Source organism: Naegleria gruberi (assembly GCF_000004985.1).
Source record: "Naegleria gruberi genomic scaffold NAEGRscaffold_41, whole genome shotgun sequence".
In the NCBI taxonomy this organism is placed as follows: domain Eukaryota; phylum Heterolobosea; class Eutetramitea; order Acrasida; family Naegleriidae; genus Naegleria; species Naegleria gruberi.
In genome coordinates, this window is record NW_003163286.1 from 277,340 (window position 1) to 292,668 (window position 15,329).

Genomic DNA, 15,329 nt, shown 5'->3' on the forward strand with positions numbered 1-15,329 from the left:
TTTCTCTTGAGGGCACTAATGATCATCTTTTTTTTGAATTGAAATATTTGTAAGGACCTAAATGGTTGTAAAAATAGTTTCAAAAAGAACGCGAGAGGAGGAAAGGAAAATTTTCACTTAAGGCGAATGTACAAAAGTTACCAAAGAAACCATTGAAAATAATCTGACCAGAAATGTAACGAAACTTTTCAGTTAAATTATTACCATTTCAAATTGAACCTATGAAAATCCAACAAAAAGAGATTCAATAATTATTATTACAAAATAATTATTGAATTAATAATGCAAATAAAAAAATGCTCAAAAACCAAACACTAGGAAATCACAATGGCAAACAATATAATTTTGGAAGGGAATTGCTCACCACCATCACCATGATGATTATTCTAGTTATCGGGTTGTGTACATTATTTTGTGCTCAACCATCGGAGGCTTCGGAAGTTGTAGCAATTGGTGATTTGCATGGAGACTATTCAATGTTTTTAGAATTATTAAATTATTTAAATCTTACGAGAGATGAGACGAGTGGATGGATCAATACTGGAGATGTTGAACTTATTCAGACAGGAGATGTTTTGGATAGAGGAGAATATGGATTGGAACTTGTTAGACTATTTATGAATAATACAAATAATTCTAAAGTTGAAATGTTAATAGGTAAATATTTATTGATGATGTATTTTGGTCAACTTTGTTAGGGAATCACGAGGAATTAAATTTATTAGGAGCATTTCACTATGTAAATATTAATGAATATTCGGAAGAATATAAAGATTCAATGTTAAATAAGTCTTCATTGATAAGGAAATTCCTATTGAGTAGAAAGGTTGTGAAAATTGTTGATGGTGTAGTTTATGTGCACGCTGGTATTTTACCATCATTCATTGAGAAGGAGGACTTTGCTAACAAGGAACCAAATGATATTGTGCAATATTTGAATGAAATTATATCAAATTTACTAGATCATCTCACTTCAATTCATGTGAGATCATCAAACTCATTACTAGGTCACAGAGGTCCACTTTGGCTCAGAGATTATTCAGAGGGAAGAAATTGTGAAAGTTTATACAGAGTTTTGGAAATTCTTGGTGCTAAACATATGGTGGTTGGTCATGAAATTCAACAAGATATTACCATCAGATGTTATGATCCAAAGAAACAAATGAGTGTTATTTGTATTGATATTGGAATGAGTAATGGATATGGAGGAGCAAATCCAAGTGCAATCAAAATTGTGGATGGAAAGACTTTATATGTTTATGAGAACATTCCAACAGTTAGAATGGTTGACTTGGCTACCAATACTGTAATGCATTTGGATTCTAATGCATTTACTGGAGGATTCAGGATTGGAATTTTTGGAGTATTTATTTCCACTCTTTTCGTTGTGTTATTGACAATAGTCTTATGCAAACCACCAAAAGAAATAATTACAGATAAGGATGACATTCAAATTGTTTTTAATTTTGACAAGAATAAGGAACTGGGTCAATAAATTATTTTCATTTTCTGAAATCATTAATATAAATTACTTTTTAAAAAATTCATTAAATTCTAATGAAGTATAATCCAAGAATGGAGCATCCCAACCATTGAATGTTGGTTGAGCTACAGAAATATCAATATTAATCTTTCCATCATTCATAGGTCTAAACATTATACTATGTTCAGTGTAACCACGGCAAGCCCTTTGCAATACTTGTCTCATTTGAGAATTGCAATCAATTTCAGCAAGATGGGACGATTTGGTTTGCTCAGTAATTGGTAATTCAATAGAACGAGCCCACTCATCAATCAAATTTGAAGCTGCTTGATATCTCCACATTGATGAAAATCCATTACCTTGACCAAAGTTCTTCATTGAATCACGATCTCCACTTTCAACACCATAAAGATGATTGTGATTTGATGCTCCAATTGAATTGTTTACAAAATAAGGGTAAGCTTGACCAGGTACCCTCATCATTCCACTCTTCCAATCTCCTTCATAGACAAAAGATGGTGGATACTTATTCGAAACGTTATTAACACGTCTAGAAAATACCAAGATACATCCAGTCATACATGATCCACCCATTGTTCCCTTTCTAGATTCAATTTGCTGTTGAATGAAGGGTGGTGTTGCCATGGCAGCTGATGTTTTTTGAATAATATCCTTAACAATCCATGCTACTATTGTTCCTTGTGACCATATTGTTCCAGGTTGATTAACTCCGTAATTCATCATTGAATAGACTCCATCTTCATTGATGGCACTCAATGTTCCAATGAAACCAGGCCACATTACTGATACATATCTCTTATCTTGAGGATTATCAGATTCTACTGTAGTAATCAATACTGAATGAACAGTAACTTTCTTCATATCGATTTCTCCATCCATATTTCTAACAGAAATAATATTCGATTGTTGTTCCTTTGGACAGTTGGCAGATGTAAATTTACCCCAAACAGAAAATTGAGTACAAGCAGCATTACTATCAGATGATTTCTTTCTGTTCATTTTGATTCCTCCCTTAAGAGTTGAAAGTTCTCCTACTATTTTTGGAACACCATGTCTACCAATATATTCCAATTCAATATATCCATTAATTGCAATGATATCAATTGGCAGAAATTTTCTTCCTAGCTCAGGAATAGTCAAATCAACTTTGGAATCCAACATTCCAGAATAAACTCCTTGAATACCAGACATAAATTCCTTATCATAGGTGAATGCAGCACTATTCAAAGCAGGAACGTGTACATTAAGATAACTAGAAGCTGATTGAATTGTTCCTTCCAAAATATAAAATCTGAAAAAGTCAATTACATGTTGAGCCATAAGATATCCATGAGCATAACCTCTCTGAGCTTCATTTCCAAACAAAGATAACACAGGAAGTCCTTTAATAAATCTGAAATATCCGTATTGATGATAACCTTCCTTTGGATATGGAGTCACTCCTTCCACAATAAAATCCAAATCATTTAAACTATTTCTTTCACTTGTTAATTTAATAACTTTGAAATATTCGGCTGGTCCATCTCTATACCATCCATTGAAGCTTGTAGTTTTCATTCCAGAAACAATCTGTCCAAGAATTATATAATTTTGATTCAATTCAACATTGAATTTGTATCCAATTTGTGTACTTTTTGGATAATTATCGGACAACATTTGTAATTTTGTGAAATTTGTAAATTTTGGAGTCAAAGTTGTCAATTCTACCAAATCAGGAATATATGGATACGAATTATTATCACTTTCTACAATTTGTAATTCATAAATTGAAATTTTAAGTGTGATCATTGATTGATCATCAATTAAAGCATTATATTGATTCGGATTATTAATTTTTAATGTAATCAAGCCTCCAATATTATTTTGCGAAGTGGTGATGATTGTTGTATGGCCATATTCAAAAACTCCTCCCAACATGACCAACAAAACCATCAACAAATAAATTAATTTGATTTGAGCTGACATTTTTTAAAAGTAAAATTTATGTAATTTAAAATTATTTGATTATTTACAACAGAACAATTTTGGGATAGAATTAGAGAAGAAACAAATAAGAATTTGCCAAATATTAGTTTAATACTCAATGTTTTGAATGAAAGTTAAGCTCTTTCAAGTTTCCTCTTATTTCTAGAAAAAAAATGACATCATTAGATTGGCTGCAAGTGAGCGGAATTCGTTCCTTCGATCACACAAGTGGAGCACAAACGATCAAATTCTTCAAGCCTTTGACAATTATTTTGGGAGCCAATGGTGCGGGAAAGGTTTGTACTAGTAAAATTATATAAATATTAATATTAATATGCGATCAAATATTAAATTATGATAGACGACAATTATTGAATGTTTGAAATGTGCAACAACAGGTGAATTGCCACCAAATTGTGATCGTGGTAAATCATTTATACACGATCCCAAAGTTTCGGGTGATTCGGAAGTAAAAGGTCAAATTAGGCTTCAATTCAAGTCTGGCAACAAGAAACGATACATCACAGTAAGAAGTTTTCAAGTTTCACAGAAAAAGAAAACAACTCAGTTTAAACAATTGGAGGCTGTACTACAGACTAAAGGAGAAGATGGAGAAGTGAAGAGTAATAGTTACAAATGTACAGATATGGATAAATTGATTCCGGAATGTATGGGTGTTAGCAAAGCTATTTTGGAAAATGTTATATTTTGCCATCAGGAAGAAGTAAATTGGCCACTCAGTGACAGTTTATCTTTAAAGAAAAAGTTGGATGATATTTTCTCTAGTACCAGATATTCTAAAGCTTTGGAGGCTATTAAAAAAACAAAGAAAGAGATAGGACAACAACTTTCGGATTATGAAAAGGAATTGGCTGTAGCTGAAACAGAAAAATCTCAATCTGTCAAGCTGAAAAAAGAAGCTGAATCAGAAATTGTTAAACTACAAAAATTGAAGGAAAGTATGGAAAAATATGAAACAGAAATGCAAGAAATTGGTGATAAGGTATCAAAATATGAAGGCGTTATCGAAAAAATCAATAGCTTGAAACAAAAATTCACTGAGAAGGATACTCAAAAGAAAATGCTTCAAAAGCAAGTAGCTGAGCTCTATGCCGGTTTGGAACAAGAATTCACTGAGACTGACCAGGAGGTGGAAGATTTTGAGAAAAATTTCAAGAAACAACTCGAGAACTTGAACCAGAGCAAGATAACCACCGAAAGCTCACTGAAAACAAATGAAGTAACAAAGAATTCTGTGAACAAGGAATTGAATGGCCTGAATGAAGAATTGGGAAAGCTCAAGTCCTTTAAGGAAACTCATGAGAGTAAATTAATGGATATCAGTGCTGAAATATTCACTTTAGCTGAGAGATACAAGATTTCTGGATATGACCAATTGCCACTTAATGAAAGTCAAATTGACGCATTTTCTAAAGTGATTTCAAAACTTTATGAAGATAACAAGAAAGCTTTTGATACCTTGAAAATGCAACACAAGTCAGAAGTCGATCAACTTACTAAGGAAATGAACGTTGCCCACCAAAAGAAGGAAACCGTTCTCAAACAAGTTAAAGTTACAGAGCAACTCAAGACGAAATATGAGAGAGAAGAAAAAGATTTGAAAGAAAAACTTAGTAAGATTAATACTAATGCAGCTATTGTTAAGAAGGCAGAAGAAGAATTCCAACAATTAAAAACAGCACTGAAAGAAAAGCAAGAAAAGAAAGAATCTGAAAGTTTCAAAAATCAAATAGAATCAAATAATAAGCAATCTAAAGAAATCACTCAAAAGATTTCCTCCATCAATAAGGAACTCACATCCAGAGAAAAAGAGAAGGAAATTAGTTTCAAGATACAAAATCTGAAGGAAGAACTCACCAAACACAACTCTTCCCTAGAAGAAAAGCTTCTAGACCTTAAAGGACGTTACGAAACTGTTTTAGGTGTTCAAGAAAATGATGTAACAACAGCCAACATTGAACCAAAGATCAAAAACCTTATTAAGAAAAGCACGGAACAAGTTAATGCTAAAAACGTTTCTATTCAATCGACAGAGAAGAGCATTTCTGTAACCAAATCTAAACTTGAATCTATTACAAACCAGGAAAAGAAGATTAAGAGAGACATTGAAACCAAAGAAAAGAATGTCGAATCAGTGCTTCCTTCTGGTAAGTCTTGGGAAGAGGCTATGAGTGAAGCTGAAGAAGCTGTTTCTGATTTAAGAAACGAGGTCAGTTTGACAGAGGCTCTCAAAATGTGTTATGAAAACTTTGTAAAGCACGCTCGTACAAACCATCAATGTCCTGTTTGTGAAAGAGGCATGAACACAGAAGAATGCTCTACTTTTGAAAGTTTACAAATGACCAAGCTTGAACAAACTCCAAAGTTTCTCCAAAAGAAGAAAGCCAAGTTAGAAGTGGCTATCCAACAACAAGAAAAGATTAGAGAAATCAAACCAATTATTACAACTATCCAAAACTTGAAGAGTAAGGATCTTCCAGATGCAGAAAAAGAACTTGCATCTCTGAATGAAGAAGTACAAAGACTCAACTCTATTGTTTCTAAATTCACACAAGAACTCGATACTCTCAAGCAAGAAGAAAAGAAAGCCAACGATCTTTTACCTAGTGTTGCTGATTTGAAAATCTTACAATCAGCTATTCGTTCAAGTCAACAACGTTTAACTGAGCAAGAAAATGAACTCAAAAAACTTGGACTTCCAGAGGATCTTGTACCATACGAAGACTTGAAGCGAAATCTTGAAGAATCCCAAACTTTGAGAGAGAAACTTGCCCAACAAAATCAAAACTTACAAGTTGAATTGGAGAAAGCCCAGAGTGAGTTAACAAAACTCAATAACGAGGTTCACCAAAAGCAAAATTTATTACAAAAATTACAATTTGAATTGAAGGAAATGGAAAGATTAAATGAAAGTCTTGCACAAAAACAAAAAGATTTGCAACAAACAATCACTGATATTGAAAAACAACAACAAGATATACCTACCCTTGAAAAGACGGAGCAAAATCTTAACACCTCACTAACAGAATTGAAAGAAAAGCATAGAAAGGAAGAATACATCATGGAAGGTACAGTCACTGAGTATCAACAAGAGCTTTCAAAATTGAATGCCCTGACAATGGAAATTAGGAAGTACAGAGAAAGAAACGTTGAAGACAATCTCAGTACTGTTCAAATGAAAATTGCCAAACTAGAGGTAAGATTGGAAGAAAATAAGAAGGAATATGAAACCCTTTCCGAGAATCTCAAAAAGTACAACAGCATGCTTGAAAAGCAAAATGTTATCAAAAAGAATATTGAATCCAATCTCAAATACAGAGCAAAGAAGAAGGAAAATCAACAAGTATCAGATGAATGTGATAAACTCTCTGCTGAAATTGAAAAAATCACAGGTAGTGATGCATCCTTAGATAGTTACCAAGATATCAAATCCCTCAAAGAGAGACAAACAGAATTATCGAACAAGAGATCACAAATATCAGGTGCCAGAAGTACCATAAAGAATAGAGTTAAATCTATTCAAGATGATCTTAACTCTGATCAATACAAGGATATCGATAACAAGCACAAATCCTTATTGATCAAACTGGTAACTACCAAGCATGCTGTAGAAGATTTGGATAAATACTCAAAAGCTTTGGAAAAGGCATTGACAAAATACCATAGTATGAAAATGGCTGAAATTAATGAAATTATCAAAGAACTTTGGCAAAAGACTTACAGAGGTAACGATATTGATACCATTTGCATCAAATGTGATACTGAAACAGAAAATAGTAGAAAGACTTATAATTACCGAGTTGTAATGGTAAAAGGTGATGTGGAATTGCAAATGAGAGGACGTTCTTCTGCTGGTCAAAAAGTATTGGCCTGTTTGATTATTAGATTAGCTCTTGCTGAAGCATTCAGTATTGACTGTGGTATTTTGGCTCTTGACGAACCAACAACTAATCTGGATTTGGACAATATTAACAGTTTGGCCGAATCTTTACGATTCCTGATTGAAGATAGAAGAAAATTGTCAAACTTCCAACTCATTGTCATTACTCACGACGAAGAGTTTGTGAAAAAGCTTGGAAGAGCAGAATTTGTGGAAAATTACTATAGAATTTCTAAGGATCCAAGAAATGGAGGTTCCATGATTGAACAACAAAAGATTGCTGAATAATTTGTAAATAGTTGTACTAGTACTTGTTAACTTATTGGAAAATAAAAATGATTCCTCAATACTATGTACAACAGTACCCTCACCAAGTTAGAAGATTCCACCATCACATCATTAGATATTTATCTTCATTGATTTCATGTATCACACATTAATACAACAATAAGATTGATGGAAATCGGCGCGACTTTTTCAATTCAAAAATCTGGCGAATACAAAGTCCCTCCTCAGTTATAGAAATCCTTTTTAGTCTTTCAAACTTCTCAAACCTAAAAACAGCCCACAACAAGATCAAACAACAAGAACACATTGAAGCTGCTATAAATTCTTCTTCTTTTAAAAAACAAATGATCAACGACTTTTACTCTTCAAATCAATTCAATAGAGGGGTGGCAACACAGATCAGCGTTGCTACTAATGCTAATAACAACAATTTTGGGTATTCTGGTTTCAGATCATCGGTTCCTTCCTCAATATTTAGTCACAATGTGAGTCAGGCATTAGATAGTAAGACATGTCCTATTGGTCAATCTCAAATAGTACAAGAATTAACTCTGCTCCATTCACTACTCGTCCAATATTTGAAAAACAATACTTCACCAACATCGTCAACATGTTCTTCCAATAATAGTGTATGTTTCACCACACCAACAAAATATTCAATTGGGAGTGATTCAATGAATTTTGCATGTGGTAATAGATTCACATCCAGTTCTTATTCATCTGAGTCATCCATTTCCAATCCACTCCTAATGAGCAGTAGTAGTGCTACTTCACCATATGGTGGATGTTCAAGTCCTGTCAGATCATCCATTGCAACAACTTCATTCTCTTCACCGACACACATCCAACGAACATTTAGCAATTCGAATTTCCAATCATTTTCATCAACACCACTCAGTTCCATGAGTGAATACGAGGAGAGAATTTCCAAACTAGAACAATTAGTCAAACAAATTCTCAGTTTAATTTATAGAGGCGATTATAAATCACCAGCAACAGATAACAAGTCAAGCTCACAAGTTGTTAAACTTGATTCTACTAACTCAATCAAACAATTACTAACCAGTAAAATTAAGGAAACCTATCAATTAGATATGGAACCTCTCAAACAAATAGTTGCCTCAGTTGTTCATCATGAACCAAAACGATTAAATATGGGATATGATATCATCTTCCAAATGAAAACTGAGTTGACGTATTTAAGTCAATTGTGTAAATAAACAATTTAATTAAATAAGAATTTCAAAATGAATCCACAAATAATTATTCCAATAGCGATCAGAAAAACCTTCAATCCAAATGTAGAAGCATGTTTGGCACATCTATCCACAACTTTGAAAGTTTCCTCTTTCAAATATGTCTTATCTTTACAATTGTCAATTACAAAATTACTTCTTCTAGCTTTCTCTTCAACTGGAAGTTGAGATTTAATTCTTTGCAAAGCTTCCTCTTCACTATATCCATTTCTACTCATTAGCCATTGTAACTGTCTTTCATCTGATGTTTTAATACAAACTATTGTCGAAACAATATATTTAAAAACTTTGGTTTCGAATAAAAGAGGTAATTCCACAAAACACAAAGTTTCCTTTCCAATTCTTGTCATGGATTTGAAAAATTCTTTAAATATTCTAAACATTATTTCTTTAAATATCTCCATATGTGTGGCTGAATTAATCATTTTCCTAACCTTAACATCTTCCACAAATCAACTCAACTCAATCCACAATTTACCTACCTTTAAAAACAGCAGCACTCAACTTGGCTCTATCAATTGTTTTCCCATCATGATTGAAAATATCAACTCTCTCCCCTGTTTCACTATCCAAATAACTTTCAAAAAACAATTTTACAGTTTTGTAACATTTAGATTCGGGTGAGTAGATGGAGTGAGCAATTTCATCACTATCAATAATGACAACATGATATTGATCGGAATAAATTTCACCATATTCCCTCAAATATTGTGTTATAGTTGTCTGTATATTCATCATGTAAATAATTACAACAATTAATTGTTGATATTAATAGTAATTTACCTTTCCTAAATATTCCGAAATTAAATAAATTGTTGTTGATCAAATGATGCTTGTTTCTTACCTACCACATGATATTCCTCCAGTAACACCAATTAATTTCATTTTTTCAAATTATTAAAAACAGAACTATTTCTAAATTTTTTCTAAAGTCTTTGAAATTGAATTCACAAATAGTAATCCATCCTGGGTGCTGATTAGAGTTTATTAGATTCATGCAAAAATCTAAGTGTCTTGTGTTAAATCTATCAGGTTTGAATGTGTTCAATCTTCCTAGTATCTTAATTATCTTAATGCCAAATTATTCTCTCTCTTGACGTATCGGAAAGTGTTTGATTGTAATTGAATCGGTCAATCTTGTTTACAATAAACAAATAAATAATAAAAAAAATGGAAGAAGAACTGCCAGCCATTGTACTCGATATAGGATCAGCATTTACAAAAGCTGGATTTGCAGGTGATGATTATCCACGTGGATCCGAACCAATGCCCACACTCGTTGGTCTTCCAAAGTCTAGTGTTGGAGTGCAGGAGACTGCTGGAGATGTGGCCTTCCTCAGACGTTATCAATTTAGAATAGTTCATCCAGTGAAAAGAGGTTTAATTCAGGATTGGGATTGTTTGGAGAAATTATTATATTATTCATATTGGACATGGTTGAGATCACATCCGAAAACTTATGGTGTGTTGTGGAGTGAATCAAGTTTGAAATTGGATAGAAAAAAGATTACTCAATTGATGTTTGAAAAGTTTGAAGTACCTGCTTTTCATTTGGTCAATCAAGGAGTTTTGGCATTGATGGCAACTGGACGAACGAATGGAATAGTTTTGGAGGTAGGAGATGGATGTTCACAATCTATTCCAGTTGTGGAAGGGTATGCATTGAGACATGCAATAATGGAAGTGGATTTTGCTGGATACGATTTGACAAGGTATTGGATGGAGAGTGTTGGAGCTAGTTCTGAATTTGCAAGTGACACAATTTTAAACCATGATGTTATGCGAATAATGAAAGAAAAATTGTGTCATGTTGCTTTGGATTATGAATCGAGTAAGAATGATACTTCAGTAGTGGAATATGAATTACCTGATGGAAGTATAATTAAAGCAGGTAATGAGCGATTCAAATGTGCAGAATTACTCTTTCAACCACACCTTATTGGATTGGATATTTTGGGAATTCACGAGTCTGTCATTACTTCAATCAGAAAGTGTGATATTGATTGTAGGAAACTCATGTTTAATAATATTATTCTATCAGGTGGGTCAACATTGATGAAGGGTATTGTTGAGAGATTGAGAAATGAATTGGTTGAATCGACTTCTTCATGTACTAAAATTGCTGTAAAAGATGTTCCAGAAAGAAGATTTCTACCATGGATCGGAGGTTCTATTGCTGCTTCCTTATCCACTTTTCAATCACTGGCTATCTCAGCAACAGAATTTGCCGAAGCTGGAAGTAACATCTTGTACAGAAAGTACCAGTGAGATTTTGACAGACAAAAGTTTCCTCCTATGCCTACAATTAAAATACCAATCATTCCATTGGTAAATTCTATTTGGATGAAGTGAAAGAATGTGATATGAATCTTTTAGGCAATCAAATGGTACATTTTACAACACTTTAAGAGTTATCAAGAAGTTGGTTATAATTTTGAATCCATTCCATATTTAATTGTTGATGTTCCATCAGATTTAATTCAAATTCAATCGAATTATAATTTAAAAGCAACATTAAAAAACAAGTTAGTGATGGTTACTGTACAAACTTATTGCAAAATCTTTATTTGAAGTGTTTGAGCCAATAAAAGTCTCAATTCAGAAAGTGTTAACAGCTTTGTTTGAGTGTCGTTGCTTATATTTTCTTTGAACTCAAATTCCATATATTCAACATGTTCCATTACTGAAAGTAATTCAGTGTACTGAAGTAATGTCAAATTGATGGACATTAATAATTCCATTTTAAGTTCAGAGTTGGGAATTTCGGAGAGAGTGGAAGGTAACAAGTGGGCATTAGCTTCACAATTATCGAGTATCTTAAAGAAGGAAGAGATCCATTGAATTTCTGGCATTTCAATCATGAAAGAATATTCCTCAAGACCATAATGCACATATCTCAAGTTTTGAGTTGTGCTTATCTTGTCTCTTATCACATCTTCCAGTTCATCCATATTACCTGATTTGTAAACATGATAAATACCAGCAGCAAAATTATGTTCAGCAATATATGCCAGTCCTAATTTCAAGTGAAGTTTACCGCAAACAGTCTTAGCAAATGGTGTATCCTTAACATATCTGTAAATCTTATCAATTTGATTTTCGTTTGTAATATGAATATTCAAAATAATATTGGTAATAATATCTTGAATTTGCTTTTGAGATTCGTCATCATAATAAGAAAGATAATCAACAGCAATCTTCCAAAGATCGTTTTCCAAGTTTTCGCATGGATTGGTATCAATCAATTTTTGATAATAAGGAAGTAACTCTTCAATAACATATAATTTGATTGCTTCGTTTTTGAAAATATGCAAACTTTCAAGATAACTATTGGCATTGGTTGCAGTATAAATCCTTTGATAAAGGAAATTGATATGGTAGAAGAAAGTAGCAATATGTGACATGAACCAGTGGTATTTGAAAAATTCTTGGTTTTGATTTGATAAAGCCAAACCTTGATCAATATTCTTCAACGTGTCCTCCAAATTATCACCAAAAACAATCAAACCAATAGCTTCAAGAACAAGACTTGGTTCATCCTCTTTAAGATTTTTGGCATGAACAGCCAAATCAATAATTTCATTGATATCAGCAAAATGTTGATACTTATATAATGCCAAACCAATAAGAATTTCAATCCAGTTTTCAGAGACATCTGTGATGATATTTTCATTTCCAATAAGTATTTCAATGCAAGTGTTAAGGAATGCAAATTCATCAGATCCATCATCTTGACCTTGTAATTCCTTTTTAAGCTTAAGGACTAACCTCTTCCAAACTTGCATTTCATCAAGATATTCTTCGAATGTAGCTGATATCGAAGAGTAATTAACTACATTAGGACGTTTAGATAAAATTTCCAAGAATGCTGTATATAAATCATGTAATTTCCTTGGCATTGTCTTTAACTCTGCACTCTTTTGTTGCTTGATAGCTTCAACAACTTTAGATGAATGCTCACCAATAACCAAAAGTCTGTAAAGATTTTGATCTAACTCACTTTCCCTACTGAAACAGACAGAACTTCTAATGTACCATTTTACAAGTTTTTGAAGTAAACCTCCTCTGCAGAATCTGTTAAAATAAAATATATCAACAGCAGAGAATATATCAAAATAGGTACCAAATTGTTTAAGTTCCCCAATACCTTGGTAGATGATTGATTTGAATTGGGAAATAGTTTTTTCCAAAATATTCTTATCTAGTTTGTCCTCTAGGAAAGCATCTTGCATATAAAGGAACATTTCTGCAGATTCGTGCAAAATCTTCCACCATAAATCTTCTTTAGATAAAGAGGAATTAGAGTTTGGAGTAAATTCCAAATATTCAGGATTATAAGAGTCGTTATCTTCCTCCATAGCTGTATTATTAGAAAGGATTGATCTTTGATAAACTGATTGTGTTGGTGGTGATTTAGCGTTCAAAGGACTGTTCGAAATACTGAATATAGTGTCGTTATGATCTGTTGTCTTTTCCAAATATTTGGCAAATGGTGATACTCCATTAGTGCTTGATTCAAAAGAGTCATTATTGAAAGGAACAGAGCCCTGGATTGGTGCTGTTCTGTTCAAGTCTACAACTTGGCTTGGTTTTGATTGAAATGCTGGCCTATTCATCGCAAACTTGTCTTCTTCTAAAACCAATGGATCGTTATCGAGTAAATCTTCTTCATCAACCTTCTTTTTAAAATCAAACTTTGAGCCAGCTTTAACATATGACACTGTGTTTGGTGGTTTTTTGCTTCTTACTGCCTTAGGTGTGGAGGTGATTGATGTTATTGGTTGTTCATCATCTTCCATATCTTCATAGGTTTTGGAAATTTGAGGATTCATTGGGAAGTTAATGACTGGAGCAGTGGTTTCAGATTTGTTATTGAATCCAAATGAAGGGAAGGATTGTGGTTCGCTTGAAGTATTTCCAAACGAAAAGGAGGTTGGTGCTTTGGTTGGCACTGGTTCTGAACTACTCTCATCGCTACTGCTACTATCATCATCGTTGTTTGTTGCAAGCTTTCCAAATGAAAATGGAACAGCTCCTTTTCCCAATGATGTATTACCTGGATTAAAGCCAGTACTAGAACTGGATGAAGAGCCACTTCCAGGATTAAATCCAAAAGATAAAACTTGACCAGTTCCAGGATTAAATCCACCAACTGATTCTTTTGGCTTTTCAGGTTCTGAAGGTTTTGCAAAATTGAATGAACCAGTTGTAGGCTCTGTAGTTGTACTTGATCCAAAATTGAATGAAAATGGTTTTGTTGTAGATTCTTCTTGTGTAAATCCAAATGAAAGAGTGTTTCCGGTATTGGATTTAGCAGCCTCCTTTTCTGTAGTTGAACCCAAGGAAAATGGCTTTGGTACTGATGCTGGCTCTGAGCTACTCTCATCGCTACTGCTACTATCATCATCGTTGTTTGTTGCAAGTTTTCCAAATGAAAATGGAACAGCACCTTTTCCTAATGAAGTATTACCTGGATTAAAGCCAGTATTAGAACTGGAAGATCCGCTTCCAGGGTTGAACCCAAAAGATAAAACTTGACTAGCTCCAGGATTAAATCCTCCAATTGATTCCTTTGGTTTTTCTTGTTCCTTTGTTTGTCCAAATGAAAATGGTTTTGGTTCAGTATTGCCAGTAGTTGTTGTTCCAAAAGTAAATCCTTTTGATGAATCAAATGTATCTTTTGGTTGTTCTGTTGATGTATTAGTAGTTTCACTAGTTTTAGTACTCGCCAATGCTCCGAATGAAAAAGGTACAGAACCAGTTCCAAGTGATGTTTGTCCTGGGTTAAAACCCGAAGATGAAGAACTTCCACTACCAGGATTAAATGCAAAACCTCCACTGCTACTAGTTCCACCAAAATTGGGTTTTGTTGTGACTGGTGTAGTGAAAGAAAAGCCTCCTTTTGTTTCCTTTACACTAGAGGTTCCTTCCAAAGCAGATGATCCTTCACTTGAATCCTTTTCCACTAAATTATCCTCGCTCTTTTCAGGTTCATCGGTAGGCTTATTAAAGACAAAATTAACTGGTTTTGAAGGCATATCCACAAGGATTGGTGGTGTTGTTGTTGTAGGTGTATCATTTTGTGTTTCCTTTGTTGCACGAACTTGAAAAGTCGAAAGAAAACCCATAATGTCATTGGCTCCCTCCTTTCTGTTATTGTTCAAAATTGTTCAATAATAAATTATCATCATGATTGTGATGGAAATTGTTGTGGTGAATAAATTTTATTATTAAAATCACCTACCCGAAAAGTCCTGACATTTTTTTCTTTAAATTCTTGAAGTTTATTCAAATATTAATAACAATACAACACTATGTAATATGTTTCATCACAACACTGTAATAATTAAATCCTTGTTTTCCACATGGAAAAACAACTTTTCTTATTAATTGAAGAAGCAAATAATTGAAAGAA

At 33.2% G+C, this 15,329-nt stretch overlaps 5 protein-coding genes across 5 annotated transcripts; 3 read left to right on the forward strand and 2 right to left on the reverse strand.

Moving 5' to 3' along the window:
* Window positions 1-296: 296 nt before the first annotated feature.
* On the forward strand, window positions 297-698 carry NAEGRDRAFT_70668 (uncharacterized protein; the record flags this gene model as incomplete). Its single annotated transcript, XM_002674202.1, has 1 exon — window positions 297-698. One exon carries the CDS (start codon window positions 297-299, stop codon window positions 696-698), a length of 402 nt encoding a protein of 133 aa, XP_002674248.1.
* Window positions 699-1,489: 791 nt separating this feature from the next.
* On the reverse strand, window positions 1,490-3,469 carry NAEGRDRAFT_80691 (uncharacterized protein; the record flags this gene model as incomplete). The annotated part of the gene is made up of 1 exon (XM_002674272.1): window positions 1,490-3,469. One exon carries the CDS (start codon window positions 3,467-3,469, stop codon window positions 1,529-1,531), a length of 1,941 nt encoding a protein of 646 aa, XP_002674318.1. The 3' UTR covers window positions 1,490-1,528.
* Window positions 3,470-8,002: 4,533 nt separating this feature from the next.
* NAEGRDRAFT_80692 (uncharacterized protein) lies at window positions 8,003-8,896 on the forward strand (the record flags this gene model as incomplete). Its single annotated transcript, XM_002674203.1, has 1 exon — window positions 8,003-8,896. One exon carries the CDS (start codon window positions 8,003-8,005, stop codon window positions 8,876-8,878), a length of 876 nt encoding a protein of 291 aa, XP_002674249.1. The 3' UTR covers window positions 8,879-8,896.
* A 1,188-nt stretch (window positions 8,897-10,084) lies between these two features.
* On the forward strand, window positions 10,085-11,182 carry NAEGRDRAFT_60797 (uncharacterized protein; the record flags this gene model as incomplete). The annotated part of the gene is made up of 1 exon (XM_002674204.1): window positions 10,085-11,182. The coding sequence occupies one exon, from the start codon at window positions 10,085-10,087 to the stop codon at window positions 11,180-11,182; it is 1,098 nt and encodes a 365-aa protein (XP_002674250.1).
* Window positions 11,183-11,454: 272 nt separating this feature from the next.
* Window positions 11,455-15,042, reverse strand: NAEGRDRAFT_80693 (nucleoporin Nup153; the record flags this gene model as incomplete). Its single annotated transcript, XM_002674273.1, has 1 exon — window positions 11,455-15,042. One exon carries the CDS (start codon window positions 15,040-15,042, stop codon window positions 11,464-11,466), a length of 3,579 nt encoding a protein of 1,192 aa, XP_002674319.1. The 3' UTR covers window positions 11,455-11,463.
* Between the last annotated feature and the right edge of the window lie 287 nt (window positions 15,043-15,329).